This window comes from Eschrichtius robustus, chromosome 7 (genome assembly GCF_028021215.1).
Source record: "Eschrichtius robustus isolate mEscRob2 chromosome 7, mEscRob2.pri, whole genome shotgun sequence".
In the NCBI taxonomy this organism is placed as follows: domain Eukaryota; kingdom Metazoa; phylum Chordata; class Mammalia; order Artiodactyla; family Eschrichtiidae; genus Eschrichtius; species Eschrichtius robustus.
Window position 1 is genome coordinate 126834896 of NC_090830.1, and position 20011 is coordinate 126854906.

A 20011-nucleotide genomic window follows, 5' to 3' on the forward strand; every position below is an offset into this window, starting at 1 on the left:
AGCAAGTAAAGAACAGTGAGGGAAAAGCATATTTACAGAGTCTCAAATCATCTCCCACCTCTCCATGCGATACTCATTAATTATATAGGGAAGAACAGTAACGTTACAGAGGGGAAACCTGGAGACACCACCTTACCCAAATAATCAAAGGAAATAAGCAATAAATTGGACAAATAGATATCACATGCCTCCTGACATCCTGCACTGAGAAGGACACAGTATCATTTCTGTGCTCTTCCTGCCAAAAAATGCATAACCTGAATCTAATCATGAGGAAGCATCAGACAAACAAAAACTGAGGGGCATCCTACAAGATAAGTGGCCTCTACTCTCCAAAAATACTAAGGTCCTGAGAAACAAAGACAGACTGAGGAAACATTCCAGATTAAAGAAGACTAAAAAGACATGACCAGAAAAAAGAAAATTTTCTTTTGCTATAAAGGAAATCAGTGACATATTTGGTAAATCTAAATAAGGTACATAAATTAGAAAGAATGGTAAAGCAAATGTTAACTGTTAACATTTTGCAAATTTTGCAACTTTCTGAAAGTTTGAAATTATTTCAAGATAAAAGATTTTTTTTAAAAAAATCAAAGTGTTCAACTCTTAAAATTTTAGCATTACTAACTTTACCTAAAAGGAACACAGTGCCTGCAGTAAAGTAAATGCTTCTCTCTGAATTCCCCCGGCCTATGGTATGGGTGCTAAAAAACAGAAAAAAGACAAAAAGAAAAATAGCCAGCCATGGATGGACCACGGGGAGCCCACATTCTAATGTCATAGACCAGGGCTTGCATTACTCTTTCTTCCTTTAGCAAGGCAAAGATCTGAGGAAACTTAGTGACTGAAGAAGCCACTACAATAACTAACACTGAAATCCTACTGAGTTTGTGGTACCATTCAACACACCATCAAATTCACTGCGTTCAAATGTAATACCTGAATCTTTCTACTTGGAAAGAGAATAATAAAATGCTATTATACTCAATGAATGCTATAATCAATGAAATCAAAATATGGTTACTTTAAAGATGAAAAGAGCAATTTTCAAACTGAAAGCACAAGAATATCATAGGCTAGGAGGGATGAATGAATCTTACCAAAAAAAAAAACACCTTTTTTAAAATCTCACATTTTTGAAAGGCCACATAACTGCCATTTATGCTGCTTCTTACCTAGGTCCCAAACTCAAGCTCACAGCTTCCTAATTTTCTTTAGATTAGCCATTAATAAATGCACATACATATACATAAACATTATAAATGGAAGTATCAATATCTAATGTGACAACTGATTTTAAGGCTTAGGAGGAAAAAAAAGACAACCTGTGAATCCCTAAGACTTGCTTCTGAACTGGTTTTCTCCCCTACATGAAAGTATAAATCCCACAAGATACCTGTGGCCAGCAACCAAAAAGAGAAAACAAACAAGCCAACAAACAGTCACCAATGGTAGATGTTTTGACATCAGAGGATGTAACAGTGGAATGGTGTTTCCATAAAAGAATTTACTGAAATAGTAATTTCACCACTAGTCTCAGTTTAGAAAAAATGTTCACCAGCAGGTGAGTAAGAAAGATCAGTGCACATGCCAAGAGTTTACACAGGTGACCGATGATGTTCTCTATGTAATTAAACACCATGGAGTAGTTATAGTTTAAGAATGAGGCGAAGAAGATAGGGATATATTAAAAAAGAAAGCTTTGATAGAGCTTTCTTCCTAGAAACTAGGACAAAAAAGACTTACAAAACAACGACAAAAAAACATATGCCAATTATGAGCTCTTTATGTGTGACTTTACCTAGCGATACCTGGCAGTCATTCCCAATTGGAGGAATATTCCTCCCAGAGGGTGCAAGTGAGAACTTTCTGATGCCTTGGTACTTGGAAAAAGAATATTCAGTATACCTATTAGTTTTATACTATAGACTATAGGTTTAAAAAAAAGGCTAAAAATTCTTTAGGGTTGAGGGAACTACTTAGCATATGCAGTAAGAGAGCATTCTGGGGAGCAAGGGTTAGGAACACGTTGAGAGATGTGACATTAGAACACACGGCTGCCCTCAGGGAGAGTTAAACTGAGTTAAAGATGCAAATGGAAAAAGAAAGCTAGCCTTTTAATCGTAACTGGCAAAAAGCTCTCTGAACTAGATGAAATCTAGGGGTTGAATATTAATCATGGATTATTTCCAGCATAAGAGTTACATCAGAATAATTTAATAACATTAAAGACAAAAATAAAACCCAGCATTTCGAAATAAAAGGTGGATTTAAGAGGGAAGAAAATGGACAGAAAGGAAAATCTTAGGTCAAATATTTGAATACTGAACGTACTCATGATCACAGAAAGAACATACACTCATTTTAGAAGATCTGGAAGCACACAAAAGAGTGTCATCAGTTGGGCTGACTCACCTCTCGAGTAGCTAGCTGATTGCTGAGCTCCTCAGCCTTCTCAACGTTCCACTCTTCCACAGCCTGGTCTATGCTCTTTTCAAGGCCCGACTAGAAAAAAAAGAAACGTAAAATTTAGAGGCAAGAAAGAAAGGCAAACATTTGCTATTAAGACTATGTCACAGGACCACACCAAACACATTACATACTTAGACTATTTAATTTTCACGATGATCGTACATGGTAGTTGGTACCACCCCCTTTTACTGATGAGAAGGTGGTTCAGAGGTATTAAATGACTTATCCAAGGTCATTATCACTTCTTGAACTAAGAAAAAGGAGATGCAAATCCAAACTTTTGTGACCCTAAGGACTACGCTTTCCCTTAATAACAATATAATGCTAATGATAATAAGTTAGAAATTATGGCATGCTTATTATGTGGTACACCCTGTGCTTAGTACTATAAGAGAGCTCATTTAATCCACATAACAACTCAATGAAATTATACTGTTATCCTGTTTTGAACATGAGGAAACAGAAGCTTAGACTCACTAATTTGGCCAAGGTCACAGGGTCTGTAAATGTTAAAGCCACCATCACATGAATCTAGGTTTGCCCAGAGCCTGTATTCTAAACCACCATTTTCCTCTGCCTCCTTTCACTATGGCCTATTCCTGTAACTTGAGACTTTCATTCAACAGCCCCTCTTAGTCTCTGACGATGGGATGGGTATTAAGTTGGATATTAAACACGGGAAGAAAGTTATATATAAGAATGATTGTACTCTCCTATGGAAATGTTATTTACTAGTTGAAGATACTTCAGGAAATCACAATTAAAATTTTCATGGGATCACCAAACAGACTGTGTAGGATACGTTATACTTTATGGAAAGATGCTTCTTATAGTTAAATAACTGAGTTTTAGCTTATGGAAATAGTTACTAAAGAAAATATAAATTTTTTAAAATAGTCTAATATATGCTTCTTAGAAGAAAATTTTATCCCAACAATGGCTTATCTAGTGTATCTTCCACATTTTCAGTTAATGGACTTCTCCCTCCTTAGACTAATAAAAGAAGCGCAGGGAATGTCTCTTCCAGCAGTGTACTGCTTGATTATACCAGACAACTAAGAGAAACTTTGCTCCCATGTAGCCTTTATTGAAACAAGATTTTAAAAATGCCCACACAAAATTTGCCTAAAACGATTACGGAAACAAAGACCAGCAAGGTTGTCACTGATGTCTGTGTTAAAGTGAAGACTGTTCCTTCTCACAATCCCTCGTTCGACAACCCAAGGGCCTGGAGGATGATTAGGCTTCTTTTACTTGCTCCCGACTGGAGTCTGAGACTGGCATTCAATAGCCTCTCAGAGCCTCAGAGGCCAGGCCATGCTGCTCTACTGTCCTTTTCCCATTCTGGCCCTGTGATCATCCACCAGTCTCCAGAAAATTTCTCTTTTTTGTATTTCTGCAGAATTCTTCTCCTGATAGTCCAAACAACATCCTGGCCTCACTCTTCCAACATCCTTCATTTTCAGGGCCTGCTAGATAACACCCCACCCCAGAATCTATACTCAAGGCCAGGGATTCTCCAAGTGTGGTCTGTGTACCAGTTGAGGTCTGCGAGTGATGCCAGTCTAGGAACTGAGCTTGTGCCAGTATGCAAATCAATTACATGACTACGCCCAGGTTTGTCGAGCTGATCTTTTTTAGGGGAGGAAGGGTATGGGATGGGGACAACAAGACTTTCTCAAAGAAGGAAGTAGTACACTGAGTTGCACTCAGGCACAAGTTCTTTACTTCCTGGAAGCCCAATACATTGAATACGCTTGCTTTAGGCCACGCAAGAGCTTTACAATCTAGGATTCTCTCTAAACACAAGATTCTGTCCTTCCACTTACCCCAAGTCCTCGGAGCCAGTGAACCTGCCTTGTCTTCATTCGGAACCCCACACTCTGTCACCGTCGTATCTATTCTCACAGTCCTTCAGCCCCTTCCTGGAGTCTCCTATCCTGCCTCTCTGGCCTGCAACCCACGATGAACCTTTTCAAACTAGACTCTGAGCCGAAAGTTCTCAAAGCCTGAGTCTGGACCAGCAGCATTAGCACTACTTGAGAACTTGTTAAAAACGCAAATTTGAATCAGAAACTCTGGGGTTGGGGCCCAGAAATTCATTGATTCTAACCAGGCTAAAGTTTGAGAACCACTGACCTAAGCAATACCTTAGGCAACTAAGCAACTTTCTCCAACATCACATCTTGTTTTGGTTGTTCCCAACCACTTGTTTCCACTACTTTAACATCTAGGTGTCCCACCCAGCAATGTCAGAGAAAATCAAATGACTCAATTCACTGGCTTTACTAAATGCTCTTTTTCAAACTCAGCTGGGTGGGCTCTCAATTCTGCCCTTGAAAGTTCCCACACTCCTTTAAGAAGTTGTTGCATGTCTTTTTCATTTTTTCAAATACCCTCAACCCTACCTCCTTCCTTTTCAGCAGATTATAACTCTACCCCTACTTCATGAGAGGCTGAGGTGGTGGGAGAGAGGGAAGAGGATAACCAAGGGTACGTATGTACCTTCTATAATCTTCCTCTCACCCGCTTCTCACTTACTCTGTTCTTCCATCCTTATTGCCTGCAGGAAAGAATCATCTCTCTTCCCAAGACTTATCCCACCTCCTGTGCCCATCATAATTCCACCTGCTTACGTGTTATCCAGAACCCTTCTCTTTAAATTTTCTCCTCTCTCTCTCTTTTCTCCGTCTTTCTCTCATCCTATAAATAAGCTTGTCCTCCCCAATCTGGACCAGGGGCTGGATGAGATGACACAGCTCACCTCCCTCAAACTGATTTCTTCTTATGTCGGTACTTCATCTCTCTCGAAAGCAGTGTATCAGTTGTCCCGTGTCATCTCCCATTCTTCTCTATTCCTTCTGTCCTCATCATTCTTCTGAAACTGCTCCCTCTACAGTCATAAATGATACCATTTGTCCTCCCATCATCTCTTATGTCAACTACATCCTCATTCTTAAAGCTATCTCCCCAAATGTCTATCTTCATTCTCCTTCGATGCCCCTTATCTCCTCCTGCTGTCCCCTCATAGTAGTCTTCAAGGTTCTGTGCTTGGCCCCCTTGTCTTCTTACTCTTCCCTCTCCTCAGTATTATACTCAATCCTAGGGCTTCAATTATTTCTTATAAGCTGCTTTATATCTCTAAATAATTCAAAACATCTGACCTCTCCCCTGTACTAAGACCTGTGTCTCCAGCTACTTGCTAGTTATCTTGATATTGAAGGCCTTGCAGAGGTAGGGGCTTCAATTTCTATCACGTGGAAAAACAAGCCCATCAATTCCTGCCCTGACTCTCCTTCACAGGTGACCACCCCCTTAGTCACCCCGGAGAGAATCCTCCGCTATAGTCAATGCCTCTGACCCTTGGCTCTTATTTTCACTCCGTTTCTGTAGTGTTTCTCATGTCTCCCTTCTGTGCTTCTTCAGGGCCTCATCATCTCCTGTCTGTAAGATTTAAACCCTCGTCAAACTAGTCATCTGTTTTTCTAAAGGAGATAGCATGTCACTACCCAGCTCAAAACACTATCACTTCTTTACTCGTTTTGAATAGCACCCAAATCCCTTCACAACAGGGTCCCCAAATGCTTTCTCAGCCCCATCTTGGGCAAGGCTGTACTTCCTATTCTCTGGCCACATTTACCAGTCTCTTCATACTCCCTGTGCCTCCGGATGTGTTTCTCTTTGAAAAATCTTAACCACCCTGTAAGTCTCATGTCGATTGCTACCTTCTCTATCTCTGCAGGTGCCCTCATGCCTATACACCCGCTGACCCCACTGCACCCTCCCCGATGCCCAGTACCTAACCGCTCCCTGCTTGCTGCCGTGCCTGCACGCCACGTCTCTCTCCAGCACTTCCAGCTCGGCAACCTAACAGCACCCATTCTCAAGCCTGTCCTGCTTATTCCACATAATAGCTCTGTTTGTTTCCCTCTAATTATTTAGGCTTCCTGAGATTATTTAAGACCTGGGTGCTGTACGCCTTTACTCCAGGACCTAGGATAATGCAGATCTCTTTTTACCACCAATGCCCAGGAATTAAACCAGTGGTCTGCTTATTTAGCAAGGCATTTTGCTGCATCAACTGGCTAACTTAACTCCCTTTGGTTACCACAGAGCCACAGCTTACAGTTAATGTCACAAAGTGGAACACAAGAACATTCCCCTTTTCTGGAAACTTATATGAACTGCTGGGCTGATAGGTATAATTTTCACTAAAAATAAATTAGCTAAAATTACAAATCTCTCTCTCCACCATCAACTAACTCCCATTCCCCCAGCCATTCCAAGCAGCATCTAATATAGTGGAAAGAGCACTGGACCAGAAGTCAGAGGACATGGTCACAGCGCCAGGTAAAGGAGGTACTTAACTCATAAGCCTCAGTTTCTTTAAAGAAAATGAGAGAATCAGCTTGGATGACCAAAATTCTCTCCTAGAAATAAAATCCGAGAATTCCACTTACATGGTCAACTTTGTTTTTAGCTCTTTTAAAAGTTTTTTTTTTTTTATTTCAACAAAGTTTCGCTACGCATGACTGGTTTTTTCCTCTTCTTTCTTCTTTCTTTCTTTCTTTTTTTTTTTTTTAGCAATTTATTTAAGTAAAATATAATAGTTCTTTTTGGCTCTGAAAAATTTCTGGTCCCATATGCACACCTAAACTCTCTGCTTCTATAAGAAGATACCAACATTCCAAATATTTTCAAAATGCTCATGTTAAAAAAAAAAAAAAAAAACCCTGAGATAAAACATTTCCATCACCTTAAGACCAAAAGTTAATAATAGTTTACAAAGAACATGGTTGTTGAGGTCAGACCTGGGTTCAAATTACAGCTCCTCTACTTACTGGCCAAGAAACCCTGGGTTTTGTTCCTAAACCTCTATTAGGTTGCAGTTATCTCACCTGTAAAATGAGAATAATACCACATTCTTTGCAAAGTTACGGTAAAGGTAAAAAAAGAAAAAAAAAAAAAAAGTAAAATACCTAGCAAAGTTCTTAGATCATAGAAGTCATTCAATATATAAGCTATTTACATTATATCTATCAGGATACCATTAAAACAAAAAGAAGGTTCAGCTCTATATTACTACAGACCTCATTATAGTTTGTCAAGGGCTCAGACCCAAGTATAAGACCCAAGATTTCAACTTTTGAGTCAGTAAGTAGTCTCTTGAAATAAGATTTGAGTATTAAAGCTTTCTAAAAGTCTTAAGTTGGACCCCAGAGTAACGTTTATTGGAATTATCTAGGGCATCTTTCATACCACAGGAGTGGCAGGGGGCACAGAAGCACTGCTGATACTCGGCAGGTCCTCAGCATGCTCCTAAGACGCCTTCTGGCAGGAATCGAAATTCAGCTTAAGATATACCTCAATACAGACAAACTTAGGGATGGCAATTTGGTCCCAGGTGGAAAATCATCTAAGGCCAGTATCTGACAGGTTCCCATGAGGCAATAAGTAAGCTCTAATTAACAGTTATGTTGCAGATGTCAAGGCAGTACTATAAATATCTAAGAAATTTATGGGTACTAGGTTTAACATTAAGGACTAACCATCCATATGTGTGTAGTAAAATCTCTTTTAACATACCGATTAAAGCTCTTTAAGTCAAAGTGTAACAATACATTTCTACAGAAATTTTGCTACTAAATATTTATTCAGATAATATATTCAATTTTCAAACCTTAATACAAATGAAGTGTCCACTCAAGTTTGCTGTTCTATGATTAGACCTAAATACCTAGGGGAAAAAATCAGGTAATCTCTCCATAAAGGAGGGAGAAAAAAAAGAACTAAGAATTAAGTGCTACTACTTTTACATAAAAATCACGCCTACCTAAATTATTTGAATTAGGTAAGGAAAAAACTAAGTTGGACTGTTACTTCAGAAAAATCTAGATTTGGGACTATTTTACTTTTCAACCTGCTCTGTTTCCTTAGACAAATCATGCTAGGCTTCAGTTTCTTCATCTGTATTGTGAGAATAATACTGGCCATACTACCCACCCAACTGGGATCACATAAGGATGACGAGAGAATGCTTTGTACCTGACACCAGGGGAACAACATGGTACCTCTACAACCCACCCCACCATCCACCCTACCCACCCGACACCCGCCCACTCAAGGCAACCAGCCTGTGATCTTTGTATTGGCGCTCTGTGTAAGATTCTAGTAAGAAAGAGTATTCTGCTAAAAAAATAAGTTTGAAAACAGCCATACTATACAATAGCAGCTTCCTCTCCTAAACAACTAAAAATTATCAAAGACATTGTGCAGTTACTCTCAAAATTATTAAAAGTACCTCTGGTTTTTCTTGCCAAAAAGTATCCATTAAGTATACATAAAACTACTTTCAAAAATGACTGCTGACTAATCAAATTGATTCAACTAAAGAATACTTTAGACATTTATAATGAAATTAATAAGTAAAATTTATTCTAAAGAAATTCCCACATAGACACAAAATAATTGTCATGATTACAAAATTACTGATAAGTGCCCGAACTGCTGCCAGAAACACAATTATAGCTGTATTTAATACAAAGAACACTTTAAAACAGCTTTGGATATTAGGAAGATTACATTTTAAAAATATAAGTCTCTGCACTGTCAGGGAAGCAGGTGACAGCAGTGTTGTAAACACACATCCTTGGCTGAGCAACAGTTTTGGCTTGGCAGTGAAGAAAGAAAGAAAGAAAGAGAGAGAGAGACAGAGGAGAGAGAGAGAGAGAAAAGGAAGGAAGGAAGGAAAGGAGGGAGGGAGGGAGGAAGGAAGGAGAGAGAGAAAGAAGGAAGGAAGGAAGGAAGAAAGAGAAAAGAAGGAAAAGAATAAAAAAGAAAAAGGACTACACGATAGACAAAAGAAGTTTGTTTTGTTTTACCATTCTTGAGAGTTGAGTGATTGAGTGAAAAGAGACTAAAAAGGGTCTCTGAGATATGGTAACAGATCAGCCTCTGCTCCAGAGAAGTAAAATAATGGACTAGAAATCCATGCTAGTTTTGTCCATACTGCATCACGGATTTTCATGATCCTCTCTAGATTTCTTGGGCAGTGCTATTATCTGCTGAACTTACATTTATTCTTAGCATTTATCTTGGTGCCCCCAGTGTGGACATTCTTTAATGTCTATTTATTCTGTTGGATTCACAGTAGAGACTTTAGCATGACAGCAAAAGGGGTGCATGTGAAACAGTGATCCCAAACCAAAGAATGAGTGTGAACCTGCTGGCATGCAATTAAGCTGAACTACCAAGAGAATATGAGATAATCTGGCTTCACCAAATCCTTCCTTTCCTCTTATGCTTGCACTTATTTATAGAATATTAAGTGCTGGCAACATACTGGGCAGATACAAGCCTGGCCAGCATCAGTTTCCTTGTTTAGGTGATGCCATGACTTTCTTAGGCAGATGTCATTCATACAGAGGAATGCCTACCATTAGGAAAAGCCAAACTTATAAAACAGATCAACAGGTGATTACAAAAGGATTTAGAGCGGTCTTCCCTTAAACAGAAATTCCTTTTTAAAATGGTGTTTGACTTATAATTCTTTCTAGAATTCGTCTAATGTACAATGCGAAACAGAACACTAGTTCCTAAAACTGAGTTGTTTAAAAGATTTTGCACATGGAATCCTAGTATCCTTGAATAAAGTTACTCTTCACAAATTCCAAATTTTAGACAAAGAATAAGTTGGCCTTATCTTGCCAGTATCAAGAAGGTACAACTTCATATATGTAGGGCAATAAAAATATTCTAATACAGAGAGATTGCAAACAAATGCCCTCAGAATTTCTACTTTTTAGAAAGGCTAAAATCTGAATTTCATAGCTTTAACTTCACTAAGCAACAATTCAGACATTCTAAAGTCAATACAGTTATGAGAAAACACAACAAATACTGTAAACAGTTGAAGATCAAAATTCACAAATAAAACTTTAAGAAATATTTCCTATGAGAACCAACATTTAACCATTTCTTCCCTCAAAAGAACAATCCAGTCAGAGGCTGGGCCTCTCGAGCAGGTGGGCCAGAGGTGGCCCGCGGACCACTGCCATCAGCGTAAGCCCCCTCCCGCGTGCTCTGCAACAGGTGCGGTACAGCCAAGCGCATCCTCCTCACAAGATCCCTCCTCCCAGCGCACCAGAATCGCAGGAGCCAAGAGCACAGCAATCACACTTTACCATGCTTACCAGCCCCCTGGGCAGTGAAGCTGGAGAACTGAGAATGGTGCAATAAAGCCTGGGTTTTAGTTTCACCTCTACCAGTGCTCTTTCTGTGTAAGAAATTTAGCATTTCTGCACCTGCTTGAACACTTGGAAAAAGGAGATTGCTCAATAGCTCCAATTATTTGCAGCAGAAGGTGATCCTGGTTCCAATTCCCCAGTGTTCTAGGGATTAGGTGACAGGCATTCTTGGCAAACATGGAATCAAAAGGTTCGCATGTAAAACTCTGTTGTATCAGTTTCTTAATGCATGTGCCCTCAATGAGGCAATTCCACCCAATGACGGGTTTAAAAATCAGAGGTTTTTCGTAAGAAATACTGATTAACCAGAAAATGGTAATCACCTCTATACACAGTAGTATACAGCAATGGTCCCGTCTATACACGCAGGACACAGTATCCTTGGGCTTCAACCAGCAGGCCTCTGGGCCTCTATCCCTATGGCCCAGAGCTCAGTTTTCATGCTCCTGGAGTCTGTCAACATTCCCCTATGTGAATGTGTAAGTTATTCATTCATTCAAGCCTCTACTAAATATTAACGCCATCTATAGACTGACAACTCCCAAGCACGCATCTCAAGCTCAGACTCTCCTCGAAGCTCCTGTCTCGTTTTACCAACAATCTACTCTATTTCTGCTTGCTGATATTACCCCATGCCCCAGAATTAACTTTGGATAGGCCCCACTCTAAATCTTCTCCCCTCCAAAGCTTTCCCATCTTTGTAATTCACATGACCATTCACACCATTGCTTAAGTAAAACCCTGAATGGTTCTCTCCCTGTCCTCATAATCCTAAATCTCCCCACCACCTCTTAAGCAATCAGGAGGCAAATACTGTTGATCCTACTTCTACAGTGTACCTCAACTCTATCCACTTTTCTATCTTCAGCAGCACCCTTCTTGTTCAAGCCGCCATCACCTCATGCCTAGAAGAGTCTCTTAACTGTCCTCTTCTCATCTGCTTTTGCTGCCCCAAGATCCATCTTCCACGTAAGATGCAGTCTTTTCAAACATAACTTAGATCCCATCACTCCCTTAACTTAAAACCCTTGAATGGCTCTCAACTGCACTATGACTAAAACGCAATTCCTTACCTTGTCCTCTAAGGTCCTACAGAGTTTGGTCCCTGCCTGCCTTCCTGCCTGCCTCTCCAATCTTACCTTGGGCCACCCACCCTCCTCCTCACTGACCCCATCCAGCCAGGCTGACCTTCTTACGGCTACTCAAATGTTCTATGATGACTCTTCCACCCCTAGGATCTTTACCCAGGTTATCACCTCTACACTAGCCTCCCTTATACAGATGGTTCCTTCCCATCCTTCGGTCTTAGTGAGACGGCACCCTCTAAGAAAGGCCTTCCCTGACCACTCAGCTAAAGGGGGCTTCCATTTTAATTTCTTCACAATACCCTGTTCATTTCTTTCTTAACAGCTTTTTTAACGATTTGTAACTATATATTTACTTGTTTATCTAGCATCTTGAACACATTAACTTCTTCACTGAACGAATTAATGAGGAGAAACACCTTAGGCAAGGTTAATTACAAACATTTCCCACTGGCTAATATAAGATGCAATAAAAAAGATCTTACCTTTTCAATTTTTTTCCTTTTAACAGGGGGGTCAAACCTATCGTTGACTCCAAAATACTGAGTAAGCTCCTTCCACTGGGTTTCACTTGAGGACTGTTCACTGTAAGAAGAGAGACAATAACTTATGTTTTACACAAAATGTACTCATTTTTACATTTACTGTTTTTAATTGGTTACTACAATTATATTACATCTACTAGTTCTTACGTTTCACAGGTAAGTAGTTCAACTATTTGTACAAGTTCTACAATACTATCTAGGACAGAGAGATATTTTAAATTCCACCTACCTTTGAGATTCTTCTTCATTCTTCAATTTACCTGAAAAAGAATTCACAGTGTCAATACCTAAGTATTCGGTTATTTCAAAATTATGGTTATTAAAAATTGTTGAGCTCAACTGGTCACAATTTAATATTAGCACTACTGACAATTAACCTAAATTAAAACACCTTTTCTGGAGCGTTTTCTTTTTTTCTTTCTGGATCTTGAAGTTGAGGTTTTCTGTTCAGAATGTTTTGTATGCAGTTCTTGAAATTTCTACATAAAAGTAAAAAAAAAAGAAAGAGAAGCAAATATGCTTTGAAGCAAAGCATACATCTGAAAAATAACATGTTAAGTAATAAAAAACTACAACATTTATAAAAATACAAATTTAATGAAACTAGTTCAGTTCTTCTTGAGATACTCTATTGTCTGAGACTTTCACAACCTGAGTTTTTAATCTTCATTTATTTCCAAATAAGTCAATCTGATAATCTGAGGGTAAAAGTCAATGGCTCATAGACAACAAAGAGATTAAGATTGAAACTCCTCGTGTATTATGTTAGGCCAAGTAGCTAATCCTACTAAATGTTTTTTTTCCCTTCCTCTTTTTATGAAAAACAAAACAAAAATGAATATAAGTATCTGAGTGGCCAGTGAGTTGGCCACAGACCCACAGACTAATAAAATTATTCTGAGTCAATCTTCCCTACCTATTTACCTCCCAAGAACATATACATTCTGACCACGGCACAGACACACACAGGACCATGCACAAACACACAGGTACAGGCTTTAATAAGAACACATCAGAGAAAACCTACATTCCACATATTTAAGGGAATTCCAGAGGGACACTCTTCATATGCATTTACATTTGCCTCTGCTTCAGTTTTTGGTCCATCTGTAGGGATATCTGAGATCTCTGTGTTTGTAATGGTCCCATCTTCTTTACCTTCCTGTAAGTTAAGTTCAGAGCTCTCTACTGTGGCTTCATCATCAGAATTCAACTCAACATCACTTTCATTTAGGCCAGGAGGTAGCAGCCCACTCCACATCTTTTCTGCTAAAGGGAAAAGAATGAATTAAGACATATAAAGTAGACATGGAAAGAATTTTAAAACCATTAAAAGATACCCCAGGAACCATGTACCCTCCATATGTACCCTCCATATTAAAATAATTTAAATAGTTTGCTTGTATAAATTTTTAAAAAGTGTATTTTCAGCAAGTTTGTTATAAGACACACCTACAGATGAATGACTTAACGACAACAGAACCTCAATTCTCTAATATATGGATAATCTTGTCCAAAGAAAAGAGGAAATTCAGTAAAAGCATTCACTGCTCAAGAATGTTAAGAGCCTAACAATATACACTGCAGGTAATTTAAGAATTATAATACTATATTTCAAGCTGTAACAGTTAGAGAAGAAAATAAAATTGGATGTTTCGCCTGTATTTGAACGTACAAAACTTCAGGGGACTTATTACCTACAGAGTAGGAAAAGTATTACTCAAAGGAAAATTTTTAAGCTGTGCAGGTAGTTTGAGAAAAGTATGGTGGTAAAAAGGATGTCCTATTTGTACATTTTATACTGCTTGCTAAAGTAATACTAAATGGAGTATAATCCTAACAATTTAACAAAAACATACAGCTTTTTAAAATAACACTGTATTTGGGAAACAAGTTAAAGTTCAGGGTAATTCTTATCATTAGTTATACAGCCCATTGGTAGAGAGAACCATTAACTATTGTTAAGTCTAATAAAAATGATTTTTAAAAATTGAGGTGGGCTTCCCTGGTGGCGCAGTGGTTGAGAATCTGCCTGCCAATGCAGGGGACACGGGTTCGAGCCCTGGTCTGGGAAGATCCCACATGCCGCGGAGCAACTGGGCCCGTGAGCCACAACTACTGAGCCTGCGCGTCTGGAGCCTGTGCTCCGCAACGGGAGAGGCCGCGACAGTAAAGAGGCCCGCGCACCGCGATGAAGAGTGGCCCCCGCTCGCCGCAACTGGAGAAAGCCCTCGCACAGAAACGAAGACCCAACACAGCCAAAAATAAATAAATAAATTTAAAAATTGAGGTTGTAATCATTTGCTAAAATTATAATTGAGTACATTTTCACTATTAATCTCCATGACACAGTCTATTTTAGCATACGTAATGAGCCAAAACCAGTTCATTCAAAAGATGCCTAGAATAGAGAAGTTGGCTGTACTGCTCAAGATTTACTATCAACTTAAAGGAATAAAATAGAAGGATGGAAATCTTTTTTGCTAACCTTTCTGCCCCCTATTGCGTTAACCTAGTAAGAAAACCACCAGCATTGTCTCTGAGACAAAGTATGACGGGATTTTGCATTACTCTGAATAATGGACGCCTGATAACTTTTAAGGACCTCCTCCCAAGTCCAAAGAATCAGCTCTCACTTTTCACAGTTTGGGTCCAGCCTCATAGTTGCTGGCTCTCTGAAACACCCTCACCAAAACGTTCTCTTGGCTTTTTAAGAGGAAGGGTTCTAACGTCTAATTACTCCAACTGTAATCCTGACTCCACCATATATTAGTGGTATGAGGAAATCATTTTTAACACCTCTGACCCTCAGTTTTTTCATCTGTTTTACAGGAGTAACTACATTGCACACAGGGTTATTCTGAGGATGAAACGAGATAAGCTACTGAAACACTCAACACAGTGTTTAGGAGGTTCTGGGGACTTGATCAATGCTAAGTTCTTTTTGCCATTATCATTATTACCTCTGTGGCTGTGTACTGCATTTTTATCATTTCTATCATGGGTGGCAGCATCCATAAGGTAGCTTTGAAGTTTCTAATGTTTTAGGCGCATTCACTTAGCAATTGATGCAAGTCATTTACTTCCTTGATTTCCACAGTCTGACTGAAGTTTCAATTAAAAATGTTGATGTCTTTTTCTGAACGGAGCAATAAAACCAGAAGCAAATTACCAGGAAGATAATGGAACCTCAGCTTCACGGCTCTTCTTTTTCACAGGTCCTTCCGAAGCACTATACCTGATTTTCTATATTTTTAATCTGTATTCCTTTTTTTAAAGAGGAGACCTCAAATTACATAAGCTCCAAGCCCTATAAAACCTGGATCCATCCCTAAATCTGGCCTGAGGATTTTAAAAGTTGGAATGGAGGTTATGTTGAGATATTCTGTTAGCACAAAGGACATAGTGTAAAACATGCCAATATTGAAAAACAGGTGTTGTGCTATTAATAAAAATATCTCTACTGTTCTGAGAAGCAGGGGGAGGGGAGTGATAATCAGCTCCATCATGACTTTGCCACTGGCATATAATATACCTTCAGGCTCGCTATCCCATTTCAGGACTTAGGACAGTAACAAGTTTCAGAGTTAGCTTTCTTAGCACCAACTGGGGCTCTACGTTTGAAGCCACTGTTTCTCTTCCCTGTCCATAGCATCTTTTGCATGCCCACTGTGTGCCAGGCACTCAAGACATAGGAACAGCAGTATACAAAATGGGCAAAGATGCCTAACCTCAGGGAATCAACATTCTATACAAATGGCAAGCTTCTGTCCATCAGCAGCCAAGTACCACTCAGCCCAGACTTCAGCTGTGACTGCTCAGATGGGCACAGTTCCTCCACTGGGCCACTGCTTCAGTATCTCCACAGGGTGAGTCTGTGCTCTGGGCACCCAAATGGGTTTCACCTTGGGAAGCAGTGCCAGTTGCCGTGGACAGGGCATGCCTTTCCTCATCAGCCGTCAAACATTTTTGATCACTTTTGGACTTTCTCCAAATCATCTATTTTTAATAAGTTCTTGCTGATGTGGCATTAAGAACTGTCCTCAGGATGCCACTGACCGGTATGATAATTTCTTGTGTGTGCCCATAGGGGAAAAAAAATTAAAATAACTTTTAAAAAGTGGACTCTATGTCCAAATCCATAAAACAAGGCAAAGTTCAAATAAGGTGTGTTTCTGAACTTAATTCCTAAATATCTGTAAAATGATGTGCCATTCTCCTCTGACCATAAAACACATACACACACACAAACACCAGGGCAACTTGGTGGCCATGGACAAGCCCAGATTATTCACTGAGGAGCCTGCAAAGTGCAGCTGCCCACCTGAACAGCAGCTTGGCTGCAAATCAGCCAGTATGGAGTGGCTGCTTCGTGACTTGTTTCAGGCTTACGTTCCAAAACACTGTCTTTCTATTCAAAGCACATACATGTTATTTATACATTTCTAATTGTACTATGGTACCAACTGGTCCTATTAGGCCCCCTGTTACTTCTGTTGGGTTCCTCTGGATTGCGATTCTCTAGTTCTTTGAAGTGTCGCTCACCTCACACCTTTCAGAGTGCATTCCTTCATTTTAAAGCAGATCACTCCAAATTACCCTTCACCTGTGAAAATTACTCAGCCATTCTCAAGAGACGTGGCATACCAGAGAACAAGAAACAAGTTTTTTAGTGTAGATTATAGCCAGGTCTATATAACAGTCCGTGTATCAACACATAAATTTTCACGTTTTTAGCCTGCACGTCAAATATTTTAGTTTTATCATTTAGCCCCAAAGAAGATGTAAATCATTCAGAATCCCTTTTTTCTCTACGGTTTTGAGTATCAGCCTCTCCATTTCATATTGGAGAGATTTTTCCAATTCCACACTTATTCTACAAAAAAAATTCTGTGTATGCTATGCAGAACACATCTTTAGTCCAGGGCTGACATGATTTATGATGAACAAAAAATATTTACGTATCATCCTCGTCTCAATGGCTGGGCTTTCTTTTGCCCGTGGAAACCAAACACAGTCACTACACTTAGCACACATGGGCAGATGGCAATGCACCTAGAAGAACACGACACAGCTCAGCAGTTCCTCAGCTTAGGTTTTCCCAAAGTTTTATGAAGACAGTAATGGAGGTCTCTAAGCTAATTTCAATATTCAAAAAGCCCAATATATTTTATTATCCCTCAAACAATTATCATCCACCTTTAGATCAGGAGACTTAAATTCAATGAAACGTTATTCTTCACCACACATTCATTCATCAGAGACTCTGATTGGTAGCTACAGACCTGATTTTTATTAAAAAAAAAAAAATAATGAATATAGTTTAGTGGACACAATCTTTCAAAACATAGCATCCATGCAGATATCAAATTATAATAAAAGGGGTTCTAGGTTGTGAAAGGATTGGGAACCAGTGGTAGAGCAGCGGAAAAAACACTGTTTTGAAAGTCAGAAGATGGGTTCCTGGTCCTGAACAACAAAACTGTGGGGAAGCCACTGCATCTGTCTGGGTCTTCATTCTTAAGCTATAACATGAAGGGTTTGATCAGATCTCTGGGATGTCTTGCTGCTCTAAAATGTTTCTTTATGGATCTCAATATTATACGTGCCCAAATGCCCAGAATCACCTCATTCTTTGCTGTAACACTCCATCCTCTCGCAGTCAGAACAATACTAATTAAACCTCAACACCCCACAAGATAAGGGTTCTCTCCTAACCCAGCCACCACAGGCAAGCTTGCTAGTCTTCAGTAAGACTCTGCACTTCAGACAGAACACCTAAAAGATGCTCTGGAGAAAGGGAAAGAAACCCCAATTATGACAGAAGAAACAGAAACAAAAAGAAAAACAAAGCAGGTCACCGCTATACGTGGCATACAAACAATGTGACAGGCACTGTTTTACCCTTAATCCTCACCAATGACCCTTCCACTAGGAATTATTATCTAAACCCCTTTTACAGATGAGGTAACAGACTCACCTAATGCACTGTAATCCACTTATCTTAGAAAAATAGAACTCTATGGCTTGAAAACTCTATAGAGCACAGACTTTAAGTAGTAATATATTCTTGGTGACACAGATTAGAGAATGGGTCTGAAGAATGTCTCCAGCCTGTAATTCTGTTAATATTTGATTAAGAAGAATTTTCTTCTCACTTTCTAAGGGCAGAAAGCTATGTAAAATGCTAGGCTAAATCGCATACATCGAAGTCACATTCAGAGGTCTGGGTAATAATGTCACATTTTCTGGAAATCCAGGCAACTGTGTATAACCAAAACTCAATCTGAGCAGTTTACTGGGTAAATGTCTCCTGCCTCTAATATTCCAGAATTTCAATTCCATTTTTACCAAATGAAGCTGTCTTATTTCCCAGATTTTATATTCAATTAGAAATAAAGAAATCTGAATCTTGTCTGCTCTGAATTTAATCTTACTTGTATGACAGTCACAAGCCACCACCCACCAATCTGAAGATTGTGTTAAATAATTTACACAATAATCAGTTTCTGTGACTGGGAATTAGTTACTTAACTGAAATACTTTTAAGCATGCTGTCATCAACATTAATGTAAATGTCCTATTCATGTTTATGAAATAAATACGCTCCCTTTTCTCAAAAAGGTAGAGAAAGTACAACTGAATCACAGGCCTGACTTCGGATTTAAGTTACCAATCTGATTACCCGGATAAACTATTTAGCAGGATTTTGCATGTATGCATATGTTTTCATCAAAGTGAGTGTTTTGTTTAGCCAACACTTCCCCAGACTCAAAACCCTACACGGAAAGATTTACAAGTAACCAATAACACTTCGAGGCTCATTTCAAATTGGATGCCGCTGTGAGAATACTTACAGGGTGCAAGACAGCAACAGAGCGGCTCTAGAAAGGTACACCTTTTCCTGTTTGGCTGCACAACCCGTAACTCTGCAGGCTTTCCGGCAGCAGGGTCACACTCCGATTCCCAAGCGGGAAGAATCCCCTCCCGGCACAGAACTAAGCGCTGCAGATTCTGATGTAGGACGTCTAGCTTGCTGACACTCCCATTGACGGCAGCTCTCTTCCGGGTAGAGCAATTGTAAACAAGAGACTGTTTCCCGGATCGAAAGTCTGTCTCCTCATCCCCTCTCACTCTGGCTGGGGTGGGACGGAGAACCCCTCTCCCACCAACAGGATGGGGAAGGCGCTGCGACGCCGGGCCCGAGCAAAGCGGAGGCCAGCTCCGCCGACTCTCCCGCAGGCCCGGCCAAAGGGTTTGAAGGCTCCGCGGAGAGGCTGTGAGGCCACCCACGCTGGCTCCCTCGCTCCCCGCACCCGGCCTTCCCAAATCCGTCACACCGGAGCCCGGGCCGCCCTGGAGCCAGCCCAGCCACCAGCTCTACTCACCGGTCCGCAGCCAGGCGTCCAGCAGCCATCTTAAGACCCGTCAACATCGCGCCTTCTCATTGGCTCTGGCATCTCAGCCAATGGGCTAAGGCCGTTCTGGCCTGGGGTCGCCATGGAAACCGGCCGCGCTCAGCTATGCTTTTAAATAGGCCGGAAGGGGTTGATTCCTTTCTTTCTACTTCTTTTCTCCCAGCTTTTCTCTCGCGTTTTCTTCTTTCTTCTGGACGTTTTTAAAGACTGTTTTTTCTCCATTCCTTCCCGTACTCCGTGGTGAG

General features: G+C 40.0%; 1 protein-coding gene across 2 annotated transcripts in view; it reads right to left on the minus strand.

Moving 5' to 3' along the window:
- The window catches only part of FAM204A (family with sequence similarity 204 member A), a 31368-nt gene extending 11581 nt beyond the window's left edge, over positions 1–19787 (minus strand). The window contains exons 1-6 of one of the 2 annotated variants that reach the window (XM_068549066.1): positions 19737–19787; positions 13376–13617; positions 12740–12827; positions 12578–12608; positions 12289–12388; positions 2416–2505 (exon numbers count right to left, since the gene is read on the minus strand). In XM_068549066.1, coding sequence (XP_068405167.1) covers positions 2416–2505; positions 12289–12388; positions 12578–12608; positions 12740–12827; positions 13376–13609 — 543 coding nt within the window. In that variant the 5' untranslated portion in view covers positions 13610–13617; positions 19737–19787. The remainder of the gene's footprint in view (positions 1–2415; positions 2506–12288; positions 12389–12577; positions 12609–12739; positions 12828–13375; positions 13618–19736) is intronic. The other variant, XM_068549068.1, reaches the window with a different exon arrangement.
- Between the last annotated feature and the right edge of the window lie 224 nt (positions 19788–20011).